This window comes from Cyprinodon tularosa, unplaced genomic scaffold, assembly GCF_016077235.1.
Source record: "Cyprinodon tularosa strain WSP-4 unplaced genomic scaffold, ASM1607723v1 ctg434, whole genome shotgun sequence".
NCBI lineage: Eukaryota > Metazoa > Chordata > Actinopteri > Cyprinodontiformes > Cyprinodontidae > Cyprinodon > Cyprinodon tularosa.
In genome coordinates this window covers 557,134-576,315 of record NW_024039157.1, presented here as the reverse complement: position 1 = coordinate 576,315, position 19,182 = coordinate 557,134, and the positions used below count along the sequence as shown (strand labels likewise).

The 19,182-nt window shown below is 38.4% G+C and overlaps 1 protein-coding gene across 1 annotated transcript; it reads right to left on the bottom strand.

Annotated features, from left to right (window-relative positions):
- Nucleotides 1-260: 260 nt before the first annotated feature.
- On the bottom strand, nt 261-11,777 carry LOC119792919 (NXPE family member 3-like). The gene is made up of 4 exons (XM_038299766.1): nt 11,688-11,777; nt 7,221-7,379; nt 5,506-5,946; nt 261-560 (listed from the first exon to the last, which is right to left on the bottom strand). The coding sequence occupies exons 2-4, from the start codon at nt 7,353-7,355 to the stop codon at nt 261-263; spliced, it is 876 nt and encodes a 291-aa protein (XP_038155694.1). The 5' UTR covers nt 7,356-7,379; nt 11,688-11,777.
- Nucleotides 11,778-19,182: the final 7,405 nt, after the last annotated feature.

Below are 19,182 nucleotides of genomic sequence, written 5' to 3'. Positions count from 1 at the left end.
TCACTTGACAAGATAGGTAAAGCTGATGTTGCGGATGCCATTTTGTAGGCATATTCAAGTGATGAAGTGGTGCTCGGCAGACCAATACTTCATGAAACCCATAATTAATGAGGCGGAAGTTAGCTCAATTGCAAGCCAATAATATGACAGTATGAGTAAGTAGATTAAAAAAATCTACTTCCTAAAATTACCACAAAAAGGTTTCACATTGCCAACCAATTTATTTTTTATTTTTTTACAAAAGTCATCCAGTATTATACTCACATTTGAAAGAGCTTTTTCTCCTTTTGCATTGGGTTTAGTTTGAAACCTCCGAAAGAGTGGGTGATCCTGTGCTCACATCTGAGTGTCTTTGGCTTGTAGCAGAACCAGGGCTCGCCTGTGTTGAGATCAGTGAAGTTGCACAGCTGCTCTGGCGGTGCCATAAGGCACACATTACAATTGGTAGCTTCAGTGACTGAGCCTGAACGGAAAAGGCTTCGGAAAAAAATTCTGCCAGGGTATTCCAAATTGACCCTTTCTATCACTTTGACTGCCTCACTGGAGTGGATCAGGATCACCTTTTGCAAAAAAAAAAATAAGAATAAGTTGGTAAGTAAGATTTAGGAATAGAATACCAGTAAAGTCAAACATATGTCTGTTGTGAAAGACTCACTGGAGGCAACTCTTTTTACTTTTTATAAAAAAAAAAATATTTGATTTGTGCATAGCTGCACAGTCATTTTATATTGTACTATTTACAAAAAGAGACTGATAATCAGAAAGTCTTATCTTTGCTTATCTTGCAAAATGTTCAATCTTGCAAGCACCTGCAAAGTGATTTATTGAACCAAAAGACGATTGCAGTCACAGTTTTTGAGTTTATTTGAAACTCAGGTACAAACTCATAAAAGTGCATTTGGTCATTGCGGCTTTACAGGTGGCATTGCTACAAGAACAAATAATGGAGAGAAAGGCTCTGTGGATTTGAATACATTTGGAGTGTGAGATATAACAATAGTAAAATCATTATTCTAGGGAAAAAGATGTCCATATTAAGCACTTTGGTTGTTAAATATTTCTATGGGCTTACCTTGGTTTGTATTATTTAGGATCAAACAGGTGTTGTGTCAGGTTGGTTACTATTGTTTGTAGAACTTTGAGATACTTACGTTAAGTGCATTATAAATATTCACGATTATCATTATTTTTAACATATTTAAAACATATATATTATTACTTATAGCTGTATGGCTTGGAAGCCTTAAATAATTTTTAGGACATGGAGTTTTCTCCTTTGAAAGGAGCTGACCTTACTTGTTTGCACATCTTACCCTTTTAAAGACCCAACCATTGCAGATCATCTGTAAAATGCCCCTTTATTGCATGTGCTGTAATTTTTTTGCTTATGCAATTAAGTGCCTTTTATTTAGATTTTATAGAGATGAAAGTTGTAAGCATGAAAATTAAAAAATATTCTCTCTAATTGGAAGTAATGGTGCCAAGCCAAATCTGCAACTAACATAAAATTTGACACACTGCACTTAGGCAAATGTCCTTTAGTAAACTATTCCAAGATAATTTCTTCTGCTAATCTTCTGATTTAATGATTTGTGGCTAAGTAACTTTTGTTTTCATAAGCCTTCTTCGTTATAATAATAATAATTGAATATATAGTACCGAGACAATTTAACAACTTAACTTCCCCAAAGCTGGAATCACACTGGAAATGTCTCAGTTCCTGAGATAGACCTTTTTAATTTGTGAAACTAACTGTTCACAGAAGTGATTTATTTTTGTTTTTTTGGCAATAAAATTAAAATTGAAACACTTAATTTATATTGTGTGGATTTGTGACCCATTATATAATAGTAGTGCATTTCATCATGGGGTGAGATCACTTCTTGTTTGAGGATGAATAACATAGTGTTCTTTGTTTCCAGAAGCTTTGGATTTAAAATTGGGTTATTGCCATGCAGTTTGAAGCACTAAAGTATGGGTATTCGGGTAATCAATTAAATGTAAAGCATAAATTCTGTGTTATGTGTAAAGAAATACATTTGATTTTCAAAGTTTATCAGACTAAGGAAGTGTAAATAGAAGCTAACATAAAATAAGGACTATCTAAGGGTGCTGGCTGATTTGGTGTTGTAAAAAGAACTCACAGGCTTAAGGCGATGTAGAACTTGTGAGGCATCATGGGAAAAGGCACTTGTAATAGGTATGTAAACAAGAAAGGCTTCCAATTTGCTGGAAAATATTCCTAGGTATGTTACTGGATGGAAAAATGTCCCATACACCTCAATGCGCTTGGAATAGATAAAAGGAGCTGTTTCCTGCTGAACATTGCTTAGTTTTCCCTCTTGACAACGGAAGGAGGATGGCAAGACCATTGAGGAAAAGAGTCAGATTCCTTTTTATTATTATCTTTAGGCTCTAGTGACCTTTATTCTGTTAATTTCAAAAGTATACAGACAGGAAAAATGGTTACAAGAGAGGAAACAGTAATTCAGCAAAGGTCAGCATAGCCAGAACCTGAACCTGCGATTGAATTTCCTATGATGGATTCCTAATTTTTATCTGGATTTATTATTCCAATTTTAAAGGATATTATCTCATTTTTCCTTGGTAGAAATGTTCCTATTTCCATGTGGATTATCCCAGTGGATTAAAGATCACCCTTGCTTGTTGCACGGGGTTGATGAAAGGCCAAATTCGGGATTAGTAGAGTGCACCATTTAATGGAGAAGTTGTGATTATTCACTTTTTCAAGATTCAAGGAAACATATACTTCCGTGTCTTCTAAAATGAAACTTGTCTGCTCCCCAATCTTATATTTAAAGCCTCTGTAATAAGTAGTCAGCGTTGAAAGGCTTAAAGTGTTTGAACCACGAACCAGGTGGGAAGAAGATGGCTCCTGGCTGCTAATCATCTGATCTGCTTGTTGAAAAAGGGGGTGGCCCTGCGAGGAAGGCAGTTAGCAAAGTCAATGAGACCTGTTCGCCCAACCAAGTAGATGTCACAGGGGTTCTAAAGGGTAATACTCAGTAGGTCTTGAGATGTAATAACCCAGGTATTTTTCCGAGTTGAAGCCCAAAAGAAATTGAGGAGTGGAAGAGGTCAGTCTCAGCTGTGACAACAGCAATTTATTTTACAAAACAGCACACTGCATGTTTTTGGAGAGATAATAAAACAACAAGCTTGTAGTAAGTACAAAGTAAAATCTTATTAAATCGCAATAATAATTAAAAATAATTGCAATTAAAGTGTTCAAAATTGTTCAACCCTACCTATAACCCTTTTCAACGGACACCCTGCAGTCAGCACATATCCAGTATTCATCCAGACCATGTTATATTTGGATATAACTTTCCTGGCCATTCAGAGACAAGGTCATTTGTCCCGTGGGTAACACCTTCCAAGTGAAAATATTGACATGAGCGCACAGAAAGAAGTCTAAACACGAGTATGAGAATAACTATAGGTGCATAAAAAGCAAACCAGACGCACAGAAAAGGAATATGCACTTATGGTTGTGATATATTTGGGGTGTCATTGTATTAAATCTGCACTCATAGAACATTGGAAATGTGCATGGACAGTAGTATACATGCATGTGTTTTAAATAAAAATTTATTACATGTGTGGACTTTTGGCAGAATTATTACTAGAATTACTACTGAACCCTCTAAAAGTGAAAAACAGAGTAAGTAATGTAATATTGAGCCGATATTAGTCGCTGTAATAATAAAAAGAGACGGTGTAGCCTAATTGTTTGCCAGTAACAGAGGCTACTATCAAACCTGCCGACAGGGGTCTAAAATCTTGTCCTATCATTATTTCCTTCCAATTATCTGCTGCACTGTTGGGGAAGTACCCCCTGGCCATTCTTTCTAACTGGTTTTGCCACTGATCCAAAATCTTAAAAGTTTACCAAACTGCTCCAGTATAATACACAGACCCGCTGCGCTGCAGCTAGAGACAAGAAAATGTAAACAGAAACAGTCAAAAAATTACTTAGAATTCTTATACTTTGAAAACATACAGGTGCAGATAAAAACAATGAAGTGTGCTATGATCACCATTCCAGTTTAAAGCATTAATGAACAAATAACAAAAGGTAATACAATAAAAACAATGTGCAGCAACAGGCTTACAGATACCCTTCCTATTCTCTTCAACCTCTGCAGCCTGTTCTCCCTCTGCTGGACGAGCAGATGTATACTGTCATGATCTTTGTGCTGATGACTGGCTGGATTACTAATTTGATTCACCTGCCTATCTCCGCCCAGTTTCTTGTTACCCTTCATCTGATCCACCTGCTCCTGCCTCTGTTTAACCAGCCCTCTAACCAGTCACCAGGGCCAGATTATTCTCAAGACATTGGTGAGAGTGTTTCAGCATTACCTCTGATCTGTTTTCTCTCTTAACCACTGCGCCTGCCCATTACCATGAGATATGTTTGCCTGACATGTCTTTGGACAGCTGCTGGATTCTGCCTGCTAATTGAACTTGGAGCTGCTTCCTGTCACCCACCTGGGTTTCCCCTCGGAACCTCTTCGGACTTCTGATCTCCTGGTTCCGAATCCTGCTTGTACTCTGTCCTCCGGGGCATCAGTGTCTGGGACACTCTGGCCATGCCCGCTGCATCTTGTTGGCAGCCCACCGGCTGGATTCTACCCTGTTCTCTGTTTTTTAATAAATCTTTTGAATTATCTGACTGTCTGTCTGCCTTGAATAATGAGTCCCCTGTTCTGAGCCTTGGCAATATAAAATGTTTTTGTTTAATTTTTTTCCCCACCTACTCTGACATCCTACAAGTGACACGACTGGTAGCTTATGGGTGTGGTCTAAAAAAAACAGGTATTCTGTGGTGCCAGACACAAACCGGAGCTCGCACCCTGAAATATCTGTTGTTTGGTCGAAACAGGCATTTGCAAACATTTGCAAACATGTTCAGGAACAGAAACTGGAGGCTTAGGTGGCAACAGTAGCATAAAGCCACAAACTGGCTTAGGTCCTGTCAGACAGCAAGCAGCAGTAGGAAGTGCCTTCAAAAAGTGAGGATAAGGTTTTGTTGCTATCATACAATAAGATAAGGGCTCTAGGACCTAAGACCATTTTTGAATGTTAACACCAATCACTTTAAATTCCCAAGCAAATGTAGAATATTGCTAGACACATCATATGTCAAAAATGTTTTGCCAAATTATTATCAAGAACAAGCTGACTGAACTTGCATATTAGGGGAAGAAATTATGACATTAGCAAATATTAAGAAATTATGACACTTTTCTCTCTGCTGTCAAAACCGTTTTTATTTCAGTGACTCTTTGATGGACTCGGTTGCAGTTACTTCCCTGCAACTCTTGTGAGTAACCCTTTGCTTGTTTATTTTGTTTTATAAATGTTTGCATTCAGGTACTCAACAAACAAATAGCTATTTTAATTAAGCGCAGTGACAAGGTAACCCTTAGCAAGGATAGATATATCCGTAACACTCAACAGGAAAAGTCTGGATCTTACCTCCACTTGTGCACTTCCTTCCCAGAGCAAAGGGAATACAGCAGTGTAGGAACCATTGCGATGATCAAGCACTTCCCCCACCACACCTGCACGAACAGTAGGGTTGTGCAGTCGAGCAAATATAAGGTCTCCACCAGACTTCTTGTGTCGACCTTTGAAGTCGTTCATTTCTATCAACACTTTTAGGTGATCTCCTACATTCCAGGTTCCTCCTCCATTACGAGGGAGAATTGTGAAAGTGCTGTGTGCAGCATTGCTAGTGTCAATCAGAGAAAAGTTAGATGGTAGGGATGGTGTTTCAGGCCAGGCAATGTAGTCCTTTAAAAAATCAGACTCAGGAACATCCTCGGGGAACACAGAATGGAAAGAGCAAACAGCTCTATGGTTTTGAGGCTCAGTGGGATGTTTCAATGTTTTGGTGGCTGGGATTTTCTCCTTTAACTAGAAAAAAATGTAGAAAAAATACTCATTAGACACCACACAAACTAAAGTTTGAATACAAAATTAATTGGATGTAATAATAGATGTTTCTGGTTTACAACCAATTAACACTTGGTTATCTTAATGTGGAGTCACAGATGCTCTTCCTTAGGCCGGTAATGGGTTATCTTTTCCCACTGCCATGCTCCTCACTCTTACAACATTCTTTCTATTTAGAATCAACTTAACCTATAAATAAGATTGTTTTCTTTATAAAATCAATTCAAAAGATGACATTATTTTATGTTGGGTTTTTTTTAACATAGCAATAAAATACAACTAGCCGAATCAAGCTCAAGAAACCTGTTAGCATGAACACCCAAGCTTCAAAGGATGTCAGCGAGTGCTGGATAACTGTTAAGTTATCGGTCTTTCGCATGGCTGGGTAGGCTAGAACGTAGGCTTTATTGTCTCCTATTTAAAACATTATGGGTACCTGAATTTTAATTAGCTGGAAGCCTTAATCATCATCAATAATGAAAATAAACACTTGAAATGTTTCAGTATTACTTTCAAACTGAATTACTGACATAAATTGATATATCTATATATATGTCTGTCTTTCGGTCCTCCTGTCTATGAAGAAAAAGAGGGAGAGAGAGGATGATTCCCAGCCGAGGGTGTTTTTGTATGCATTGGGTTCTCTCCAAGCACTTTGGATTTCTCCCACAGTCAAAATACATAACTGTTGGATTAACTGGCTTCTCTAAATTGTCCTTAGTTGTGACTGTGTGTTTATATCTCTGTGTTTCTGCTTTGCTGTGCCAAAAACTGGCGACTTGTCCTGGGTGTACCCTGTATTTCACCCATAGACTTCTGGAAGGAAACACCAGCCCCACCCCGACCCTGACAGTATAAGCAGGGGGAAGATCAATAGATAAATAGATGGAGAAAAAGAAAGAGTGTATAGAAGAAAATAAATATAAATCTACAGGACTGAATTTTAGTCTGAAAAAAAAAAAATGTTATCCCATTTGCTATCTCAAAGTTTGAGGACATTTCAATGCATTACTTAATTTATCATTTATGTACTTTGTTTCCTGTCTGTCTTTAATGTGATAAACTAATGTCCAATAAATTACAATATCCACATACACATGTCTTATGCTTGAATTATGGTTATATGAATAGACCTTTAGTAAGATGCATTCAAAGGACTAAGAAAAGCTCTATTTTTCAGAGCCTTTGACGATGCAGTAGTTGGAGTTAATGTTTTAAAGTTGACTGATACTCACCTCTGCTAATGTACAGATTATGTGATCAGTGAAGTTCACACTGTAAAAAATGACCCATAAAACCAATAAAGTCAAGAAAAGAAAGATCCAACTCTTCTTCTGAGGAAGACATTTTCTTAAAGTTTGGTCTCCCATTATCAGTGTTGACTGGATCCAGCCCTGTGTAAAAAAAACAAAAAAAAAACAAACAATTAATTTACACGAGTATTCCATAACCTAAATCAGACATGTTTTTGTCCACAGAAAAATCATTTATTGAAGAAAAATTCACATTACTCAGCAAGACAAGTAGCAAAATTTCTTTTGTATTATAAATTAGCAAGATATGATTGTCAGGAATCCAGTTTGTGTGGTCTGTTTTTGTGTTTCCTTTCCTCCTCCACCAGGTGGTGTCCCGCCCTCATTGGGCCTCCCTGCACACCTGCAACAACTGCCACTACCTCGACGCCAGAGTGTTTGCAAATACAGGGTACTCTAGCCATGCTTAGTTTAGCAGAGTCTAACCTGAGTCTTTGTTTTGCCAATACTTTGCACTCTAGCCAGGGGCGTGCATACATAGACACTAGGTGGTGCTTAAGCACTAGGAAGTTTGCCCTTTATCAACGAAAATGCCCCTTTGAAACTGTTTTTTTTATTTTATTATTAATATTATTAAGATTTTACTGAGGTCGGTTTTGAAATGATCTTTTGAAAACCTGAGCCATTAAAACGACTGAAACAATGCCCCGAAATGAGCCGCCTCCTTGCGCACATCCGACCAGCCTATCCCTCTTCCTTTGTCACGTGAACTCGCGTGGTCGCCCGCAGGGCATGCCAGATGTGCAGCATCATAGCGGTTCAGTAAGCGTCTTCAGATAGCAGGAACGGTCGCTGACAGGCTGCTTCTCCCGTGCCCCATTAGCCAGGTAATATACAGTTCAAGCAAAATCATTTTGTTGTGCATTAAAATGTCTCATTCAGCAGCACCAAACAAGCATTTTGCCGACTGGTCACCTAAACTAGTTAGGCTAGATAAAGTTTTACACTGTAGCCCAAGTCAATGACAGATAATGTGAGGACAACCACATAGGCTACAAATCATTTCGGCAGAGTTTTTAATTGCAAATCTATGTGTGTATGTTGTATTGGTTTCTTTAGGCAACATAAATTAACACATTTTGGTCTCTTTATTGTCTTAATTTTATATTGATTTAGTAATTGCAGCACAATGCCAAGAAAGGAGGGTTAATCGTATTGAAAAATCTTAAAAGCTGTTCACATTTTGTTTTTAAGTGGTTTTTACAGATTCAGCAGGTATTAAAATAGCTATTATTTTGTAGGCTACCACAAGTCAAATCCACGTGACAAGACTTACAGTCATGTTGCCCTAATAGCCCATTATTTAAACTAATGTGGCATATTTCTTAAAGCTATTATTATTATTATTATTATTATTATTATTATTATTATTGTCATGATGGTTATTATTATTATATTGTAGCCAGTCACAACAGGGAAGCTCTATCAACATCTACCATCAACATCTACCAGGACAGGAGATAAGGAAGAGTTCAGGGAAGACACAGAGACAGAAAAAGACCAGGATGAGGGAGACCAAATGGGTGAGGGAAAACAGGGAGATGAGCCAGATGAAAGAAAAAGAAAGATGAGCAAGCAGTACGCTTTAGTCTGTTCTGTTGGTGGTGTGACTTTTTTCCATTGAAAACTCACGTTTAGAGAATGTTACAAATAAAAGTCAAAATTCATTCAACATGCGTGTATTTTTTTTAATAATTACTGTAAGTGTTCCACGTGCACTAAAAAGTGCCCCCCCCCCCTCCTGAGCACCTGCCCCCCAAAATGTCTGTGCACGCCTCTGACTCTAGCCATGCTTAGTTTAGCAGAGTCTAACCTGAGTTTTTGTTTGCTGGTTTTGGATACTCTAGCCAAGCTGAGTTTTGCTGAGTTAAACTGAGTTTTTGTCAACCTGAGTCTTGACTTTGTTTTTTGTCTTTGCCTCTCGGCAGGAGGTCGTCATGCAAACTGGATTTGTTCGGACCTTCTCTCTCTGGAAGGATCAACTGAGGTTTTAACTGAGCTGGGGTTCCAAACAGGAAGTTTGAGCTTCACGTCGAGCAAAGGTTTCATCTGCAACGCAGCCCGTTCAAGTACCGCAGGAAATCAGAGTGGCAGTTAGCTTCTCCTTTCATTCCAAACAGGAGGTTTGGATCCACTTTCCCCAAGAGGTCGTTTGAGCTTCACACTGAGCAAAGGTTTCATCTGCACCACAGCCCGTTCAAGTACTGCAGGAAATCTGAGTGGCAGTCACCTTCTCCGTTCACCTATGAACAACAGCAGTCTGAGTAAACCCCGTCCGCCCAACACGAAACAAGACAATCACTGGAACATTCCACACAGACTGGATTCCATAAAGGACACCTTTTTCTGGAGAAGTGAGTCTGCACCCTATTCCTCCAATTCAAGCCTAAGAATCTAATTTCCCACTGAGCCTGAACTAACCGCAGTGTCTTCCCCTCACCTTCCAGTTCCGGTTTGACAGTGTTCTGAGCAGCACTGAATTCATCACCATATTCTTAATAAACCTGTTCAACTTTTCCCTGGTGTCTCTGTCTGGTCTTCTGCATTTTGGGTCAGACCTTTAATTAAATCATGACAATGATATGAATTTCATGTAACTGTCATGGACACATGCACAGTGTTTTCGCCGACGATGAAAAAAATTATGTAGTTCATTTTTTCCATGACGATAACGATAGCTGACAAGCTAAACGTGGATCTTTGCTGACGAAAACTTGGCGACTCATGGGTGTGAGATTTCGTCAACAAGACAAGACTAAATAAAAACATTAGTGGGTTGTTTTTCAGACGTTTAAAATGCATAATTTGGCTGTAATCTGTTAGACAAGCTAAGCAGTATCAGCTTTGCAGCTGCGTCCACAGATGGATCATGGCAGCAGCGCCAGGGGAGAAAATAACCCGGAATGGTCCGGTACTGCACACTGAACTCTGACAAACTCTGCTCTTCCAGCTGTGCTTGTGCAGAAGTCAATCTTTGCACGCGTGTAGCTCACAGTCCGCGCTTCATGCTCCACACCAATGGTTCGCTCTCAGCAGTATGGCTCTTCCTGTTCTAACTACTTAATAAACTATATGTGGCTGATCATCCTCTGCCAGCTCACAAGAGGTGATGCAAAACCTTCTTTAAATTCTACCAAACTGAATCCCTAAATTATATTCAAACAAAAATATTTAATTGCGTACTGTATATTTTTGGATAAAGTGCCAGATGGTTTCAGATAGATCTTTACATCTATTTGCATATGACATAAATATTTCATTGTATTGTCATTAAAATATTTTCTCTGTTTCCTTTAAAAATGTCAACATTTTAGTTAACATATTCATTCAATTTAGGTCTGGATTGGCATAGCATTACGAGGCAATTATGTAGGTTCTCTCTTTATTTGATTTTTTTAAATAAAAACCCTGTTAATTTAAATCTACTTTGAACCCGAAGAAATAAGGTAAAAATTGCCAAAGTAGAAAGAAGAATGTTTTTGTTCTTAGCTTTTTTTGGAGCAATGAAGATTTTATTGATCTGTGTGTAAGTTGATCAGGAAGTGTACATTTTATTAGCTTGTCTGTCTGCTATATTATCCACAATGATGTGTTGAAGTAGATCTGCTATTTTCAATACTTTTGTTTTTTTTTTATAAAGTAGTGCATTAATTCGTAAAAAAGTTTATTTAAATTCTACAAATTAAAGTTTTCTGCCCAACAGCAATGATGAACTGCAAAGCAACATTCTATATCCAGCAATTAAAGTATCTAGAGAAGAGCTGGCAGTCTGGTTAAGAATCTGGTTGTTATTCCAAATTGTAAAGGTTAACTGTTTTTTGCACCATAAAGCTGACTAAAACCTTTTAAAATTTTAGTTGACTAAAACCGACTTAAACTATCACATATAGTAATGACTAAAATGTGACTAAAACTAATAACAGTTTTCATTCTGAAAACTAAGACTAAATCTAAGGTGGCTGTCAAAAACAGCACTGCACATGCCCACACACAGCAGTAACACAAACTGCATTTAACATGCATTTAAGACTATTTTATGTAATTTTGTTTGTCAAATGCCGGCTTCCCAGCCGTTTAAGATCAATGGTAATGTATTTGTTTACATTACTGAATACTGAGCATTTTAAAATAAAAACATTGTTTAAGACTTTGTAAATATTGAACGATTTAAGCGAGATGCTTTTTTAAGTCTTATTAAGAAATACATTTCAAAAAGGACAAATGCCACAGAATAAATGGTCTCACATCGAATGTTGCTGTTCAAAATCTAACAGGCAACGGAGAAACTACAGTACATTACAACAACAAAAAAAAAAACATTAGTTCATTGTATAGGACATATACAAACATGACAATATGGAATCAAATTATAAATTTTTGTCATTTTACCTTTGTTTTATTTACTATCCTCGTGCTTCGCTGTCCTCTGCACCTTTCCCCTCAAAACTGAGCAGCCCACACCTGCTCTTCTGTTTTTTTGTCAAACGTAATATCTTACATCAAGTCTTGCATAGCATTTCTTATGGGGGAAGACAGGTACAAAAATGTACGAAACCAGAACATATATGATGCAACCCCAAAACACATACACTTGATAAATAATTGCAACAAAATGATGTAAAAGAGAAACACTGCAATGACAGAAAGTGGACTAAAGAAGATAAAAAGATTCTTTAAGTACCAGAAATACTAGCATTAAAGAAAATCAGCAAAAGATACATATGTAATATTAACAAGCTTGTATTATTTGATGGTATAGCCCCAACTGACTTGGTGGCACACTTCTGTTTGACTCAATTTGCAGATCATAACAACCAGCCTTTAAACTTGCTGTTTGTTATGATCTTCTGTCTTGCTGTTTTTTTTTTTTTTTTCTGTGATTGCAGCAATTTTTTTACAGCATGTTTACAGGTGTAAGTAATCACGCTGAATCCAAGTCTGCGGACCAATTCCAAACCAGCCCCTGAGCACTAACCCTCCACCACATTAAGTGCCATCCCAAACCACATAGTGGGTAGGGCGAGTGGACCAATCAGCCCTTAAATAGCAAGTCTGCATCAGTGCAGGCTTGATGGAATTTGGCAGTGGGTGTAAGTTCTGTCGGTTTGCTACATCTTCATCACACTTACATAAAATCACAAGTTAGATATATGGAAACATTTAATTCATTCCAAAATGGGAGGTTTATTTGACCATAAAGATCAGGCATCCCCAAACTCCTGTCCTGTAGGTTTTAGAGGTTTCCCTGCTTTAGCACAGCTAATTATAATGATTGCAGTAGAGCAAAAGCCTGTTAATCAGCTTTCAATTAAAATCAGCTGTGCTGGAGCAAGGAAACCTCTAAAACCTGCAGAACAGCGGCACTCGAGGACCGAGTTTGGGGATGCCTGATATAGATTTTTTAAAGAAAGGGGCAAATATTTTATTTTATGTCACCCTGCCCCACAGAACTATAGCCTATGCTGTATTGGAAAGTTAAGAGCCATGCAAGCCCAGAAAATCACTGACAATTCTACAAATTTTCTTTAACTCCTCAAAAATATTGTTTAGCACAAAAGGAATAAAGTGAAGTGAAGAAACAGTGTTCCATGTAGAGGGCACAGGCATTCGAGAACATGCAGAAACTGTTCAACAGGTTTTGCAACAATTTACTGTAACTTAAGAAAAATGACAGCACCTTTTTTCATATGTAAAACCCACGATAAGATGTTATCATGCCCGGCCTAATCTCCTACTGTCAACAGCACCTGGTTGAACAGCCTCCCTAAGACTTCACAACCACAATAAAGCAAGCTCCAGCAAGAAAGAAATGTCTAGACATTAGGAGGAGGAATGCTTTCTGTAGTAACCGAGCGTAACATGGAGACAGCGAACTTGATTTGTCATTCTTCTTTTTTACTTGAGGATAATTGCCCGGCCAGAAACAACAGTACAAAAAACGGCCCCGGTGGGGAAACCCCAATCTAACTATAGTTCTGTAGCTAATATTTCCCAATATATAACACTTTCTAATAGAATCGTTGTTAAATAATCCTCTGCAAGTTATCTACTTTACCTTTCCATATTTTTTGGAAAATAGGAAACCCTTAAACTTAAAAAATTTAAAAAAACCTCACTGAGCCTCAGGCAAGAAGCGTTAGTATAAACAAATTTCTTCTTACAATATAGATACAAAATACAGCAATTCATCATTTTTCTGCTTTTCTAATCTTTTACGAGTGCTCTGGACTTAATGTAGGAGTCTTGCGCAATCACCCAGCTGTTATAAAAGCATAGTTTTTTTTTACTACAGGACTACATTTGTTGCTACTTAGAAGCAATTTTCCATTTTAAAATCCAATATAGCTTAGGCTACATCGTTATATAGTATGCAACTCTGCAATTGTAAATTACATTTTTATTTGCTGATGCCAAAACTATCAGTCATTATACATTATATGTCTGGCATGTTGGTATCCAGGGGACACTGCTTTAATATACTTGTTAACTTGTCAAAAGAAATTGCATCTCTAATGTTTGGGTATGTCTCACTTTTTCAGATCAGAGTTTCACCATCAACATTTTTATGTATGAGAGAGATGAAGACTGCAATAAATGGATGACAAACTAGGTCTGGAGATGTAAATACACATGTGCGTATGTATTCAAATAAGATTTTGGAGAATGATGTGTCCGTGGTTGATGGCAAACTCATGTTAAGTGTTTACATCATATTCTGCACCTTTTGCCTCCATCAATAGTTTTCATTGAATGACTGGACGAATTTCTGGAATTTCACATAAAATAATTTTTATTTTTACTTCTGTAACAGTGTAGGAGAAACAGCACTTCCAGCCGTTCTGATTTATTCTCCACTGGATGGCTTCTATTAGTGATGGTTCCATTATAAATGTCTTTAACATAATATTTTTCAATGGAATTTGCAAAAAATGCCAAATAATTGCTGCAGAGAAAGTGTTACTCAAGTAGTTGGAGTTCCCACAGTACATAAATGCAACATGGAAAGAAACATCTCTGCAGCAAACTGTCAATCACATTTCCCTGTCCACACCTTCAGTTTGAGGTCAAAATCTAAATGTGAAAAAAACTGATTTGGAAGTGCAAGAAAAATAATCCTGAAACTGTAAAGGGAACATGAAACAATTAAAATAGAAAGAATTTAGATTCCATTCTAATTATTTTATGTTTGCATTTTAGTTTTCCATTTTCCAGTTTCAACTTTTATTTTTTCAGTTTCAACTAAGATTTAGATTTTACAAACATTTTGACCCCTTTCTGACTCCATAGGTGGTGCCTGTTGCTGCGGTAATCCCTAAAAGCACAGGCAGGTGGGCTTACAATCAAGTTGAAAATAGACTCCTCTCTAGCCTGGCTGGTTTGTGGGCCCCCTATGGTGCCTCCCCTGTGTGAAGCTGTGACATAAAACTGACTAAAGTCAGGGTGTGGATTTGCTGACCTTGACATAGGATTTTGTCCGACAGTTTAAAGAATACTTTGAGGATTTCCTCAACCCTGCTGTCTGGAAGCAGAAACTGAGTGCTCAGAGTAGATTTCATTAATCACCTAGGCTGAAGCCTATGAGGTGGATAAAAAGCTTCATGGTTGGCAAGGCATGAGGGGTGAATGAGAGCTGCCCTGAGTATCTCAGGTCTCTGGATGTTGTGGAACAGCTGTGGCTGAGATGCCAATTTAGCATTGCATGGCGATTATGGACAGTGTCCATTCACTGACAAACTGGTGTGGTGGTCCTTCTTCACAAAAAAAGAGACTGGAAAGTGTGTTTCTCAAGCTGTTGTTTACAAGTATAGAGAGAATGGTGGGGAACATCAATTCATCCAAAGTTGGGTTGGTGCTCACTGCATGAAAAGTGAGATTTTCGTCCCCGTAAACCCCCGTAAACTCCCGCAGATCTGCCTGATTTTCGTCAGTTTCCGACAATTTGCAACCCGTGCTTGTCCGCGTTTGTCGTGCCACAAATTGTCGGAAACGGACTCTGACGTATGTGGAGAGCGATCAGCTGTACTAATGGCCCTAATTAGCATATGAATGCAGCAAACCCGCGCGGCTGGCCAGGTCTGGCTTGAATAACCTTCTCAGTATTGGCTGAAACCACTATTCTCAAACAAATGAAATCGCTCGTGATTGGCAGCAAAACCACACGTGGCCACGCCAGGCTTTAATTTTCTTACTGAGTATTGGACGGAACCACTTCTTTTTAAACAAGTAAAGTCGCTCGTGATTGGTTGGCATATATATATATTTACATATAAATTTACATATATATATATATATATATATATATATATATATATATATATATATATATATATATATATATATTTATTCATTCATATGGTGTGTATTTATGTTATCCTACACTACTACACAATTATTATGCTACCATCAAGGACATGAATTAATTTATACAGGAAATGAACATTTGCCAGGAAGCTGTTTATGCAAAGAAAGAGCTTTATTAAAACACACACAAATACAACGCGTATCCAAACACATGCGTTTCTAAAAATTACAACTCCGTGAACGGTCCGTTTGCCTTCTCGGGGTTGGAGGTAACTGGCAGCATTCCCTCCGAGGCAGGTCCGATGTGCAGACGCCTACTGTGCGTGGCTCTGTACTTCGGCATCGCTTCTAACCGGGACTGCAGCTTAACACAGAGTTCAGTGAGATCCGGCCTACGAAATGGCGGCGACCGTACAAATCCGGAGTTCCACTTCCTCATCTGCTAGCACACTCTGCCTCGCTTTCAGCAGCTGAAAAAAAAAACAATGAATCAGCGCACTGCGTATGGACACAACACATCTATTAAAGCACCTGAAAAATAGTCACCAAATAAAGTCTTACCCTCTTTCTTCTGGCCCGACTCCGAGCAGATTGCCTCCGCACACAGCGTGTTGGCTGGCTGCGTATATCTGAAGCTCCTGCGTACCGTCTGAAAATACGTCTTACAGGCAGCTGGAAAACAATGAAATGAGAGTGGTATAAATAAAAAATCAAATGCAAGTCACAGTAACAAGGAAGGAGAAAACATTAAAACAAGTCACTTACACACAATGTCGTCTTCATCAACATCGTGCAAATCTGGACTTGCTGTATGGCTCCGAGCAAATAGGAGGCCTGTGAAAACAAAATGTAAAGCTATGATCGGTATCTATCCGTATCCATTGCCTTTTACCGCAGAATGAAAGCATATTCTTTAAATCTTACCCTTGCTCCGGTTCATAGCGCCTGCAATTAGTCTCCGAGTTGTGAAGACGGCGTACTGCTTCCTGTGAATCACAAAAAATACACTTTAATAAAGCTTGTTCTTGCAAGGCTACTATTAGCGGTAGCTTAGGCTAGGCTACTATTAGCGGTAGCTTAGGCTAGGCTGCTTTTAGCCTAGCAGGCAGTAATCGAACATATATTTACCGCTAGCATCTCTTCTTTGAGTTCGTCTTGTTCGATGCAGAGTCGCCATCGCGTCCAAGAGGAGTTTTACCCCGAAATCCAGACGCTCCAGACCGCCTGCACAAAGCAAAGCATAAATCCTCCACTATGGCTGCTCACCGCGCCGCTCTGAGTTTCTTGGAGATCGTAGAGAGCATGCGCGAGATGAACCAGGGTTTCCGCGGATCAATAAAAATAATAAAAAAATCATTCCCTTTTTTTAAATCAAGGCCTTAATTGGCACTAAAATTATTTAAATATGTTTATCGAAGTATTTATAATTCTTTAATAAAAAATGCTTATAAAAACAATTTCGTCAGATATATTATATCACTCCAGGCGGAGAAAAAGCTAGAGGATATATATATACGTATATATGTGTGTGTGTGTGTGTGTTTACATACATACAGGAGTCATGGAACTCTGCTTACAGATCCTTCATATTTCATGTACACTAATAACTTGTGTACATGGTTCTTGTTGATAGCATTAAAATCATTTCGAATAGCATTAAATTAGAGTCACTCATTCCTGTATGAACCCTGTGAGCGCTTAATTTAATATGACATATTAAAAAAATCCCACCATCATCCAGCATATGTTCAGTTTCTGCCCAAATATATATTTATATTTTTGTAGATTTTTGTAACGGGGATAAGGAAAATTCAAAACTGCTTTTTTTGAATGAACTTGTTCTCTTCTCCCAAACATCTCTTTTCATTCCTGTAATAAGAAGTTTCTTTTGAATGGATTTGATTAAAGTTTAAGTCCCTCGGTATAAAATAAATATTTTTATGGAGATGAGAAATCTGCTTCCTCGTTGGTGAATAACCAATAGTTTGGATCCAATCATTTAAATAAACGGTGTTAGTTTTTTTTTTAATATATAAGAATTGTGCTATAATTTCTAGTCACCGATCTGTTGCTGCTATATTTTAATTTGACGAACCGGAATTTGTCGATGTTCTTTTTCCTGTTTGGTGCAATTGCAATTGCGGATCTTGACCTGGCCGGACCTTATGACCACAGTGCACCAATCTTCTGATGGCTACTTCCAACAGGATAATGCGCCATGTTATAAAGTGAATCATCTCAGACTCATTTCTTGAAACTTTTCCACTTAAGTTATTGTGAATTGAGCATATTGACAGACAACATTTTATTTTTTATCTTAAATGCAATTTTTTTTTTTTTTATAATTACTGCTCTAAATGTATTGCTCTGTCAGCTAAAGATCTGTTTTGGTCTCTATACTTTAATTAAATAAATCAATTCAAGCTAAAATGTAAGAGGCTATACTGAGCCTGATCTCTTTGTATCAGAGATTTCTTACCTTTTAGAAAAATTTCACTTGGAGTAAAACCCCCCCTGCAACCCTGATTTGCATTTGTATAGCTCACAGCATGTTCATTTACATGTTAAAGCCTCCCCTAGAATTCCATGGGGGGGAGGCATGGGGGGAACACTGCCTAACAAAGTCCACGTCAATTTCTGACAATTTACGGGAGTTTTCGGCGAAGCCTGCAAATTGTCGTAAACTGCCGCTAACCTGAAGTTCCACGACAATCTACAGTGCCGCATATTGACGAAAATCCCACTTTTCATGCAGTGGCTGCTGCCAGAGTAATGCTGATTTTGTATGAGTCTGTTGAGGTAAAGTGGGAGCTGTGCCCACCCTTACTTGTGGTCATGAAATCTCGGTCATGACTATAAGAACCGCTTCTTAGAACTCTAAAGAGTCGTCATGCACTAATGTAGCGATAAGAGATGGGTTATGGAGATCAGCCATCTTTAAGGGGCTATTCCCCATTGAATGGAGTCAGCTCATGTGGCTCGGGCATTTGTTTTAGATGCCTCCTGGAAACCTCCAAGGTCATCCCAGGGAACTACCCTGGACACATCAAAGTAACCAAGGGACTGGCATTAGAAACCTTAGAAACCATTAGAAATTCTTTCTAAGGCTCGGACCCACATGCAATGAAGCCAAACAGAGAGACACAATATAAAAGTTCAACGGGTTTTATTGAAGGGTATATTGAGTTTGGCACAGAGTTCCTCCGAACTCTGCTCAGCCGGAAACTGGAAGATGAAGGGGAGACTGTTAGGTTCAGGCTCAGTGGGAAATTTGGAGTTGTCAATCTTGAAGGAGAGGATTTGTTGCCACTCACGTTTCCAGAGAAGTAGAGACACTTAGAATTCAGTCTGTGTGATGATCTCCAGAGAATGTTTGATTCGGTGGAGGGCAGAATAGGGTTTACCCAGAACTCAGACGGACTTGATTGATGTAGCCGCTGGCTGCGACTCAGTTTTTCTGTGGTACTTGAACGGGTCGTGGTGAAGATGACTTCCTTACTCAGAGAGACCTCAGTGTGCTCAAAGGTGGCTGGATCCAAACCTCCTGTTGGGAATCCGTCGCTCAGTGTAAGACTCAGTTGAT

Bases quoted from the DNA above. Each gene is read 5' to 3' on its own strand.
- LOC119792919 (XM_038299766.1), bottom strand. From the start codon at position 7,355: ATGGGAGACCAAACTTTAAGAAAATGTCTTCCTCAGAAGAAGAGTTGG. The intron at 5,947-7,220 runs GTGAGTATCAGT...ATTTTTTTCTAG, and splicing joins TAATCTGTACATTAGCAGAG to TTAAAGGAGAAAATCCCAGC. The intron at 561-5,505 runs GTAAGATCCAGA...TTTTTGCAAAAG, and splicing joins AAGGAAGTGCACAAGTGGAG to GTGATCCTGATCCACTCCAG.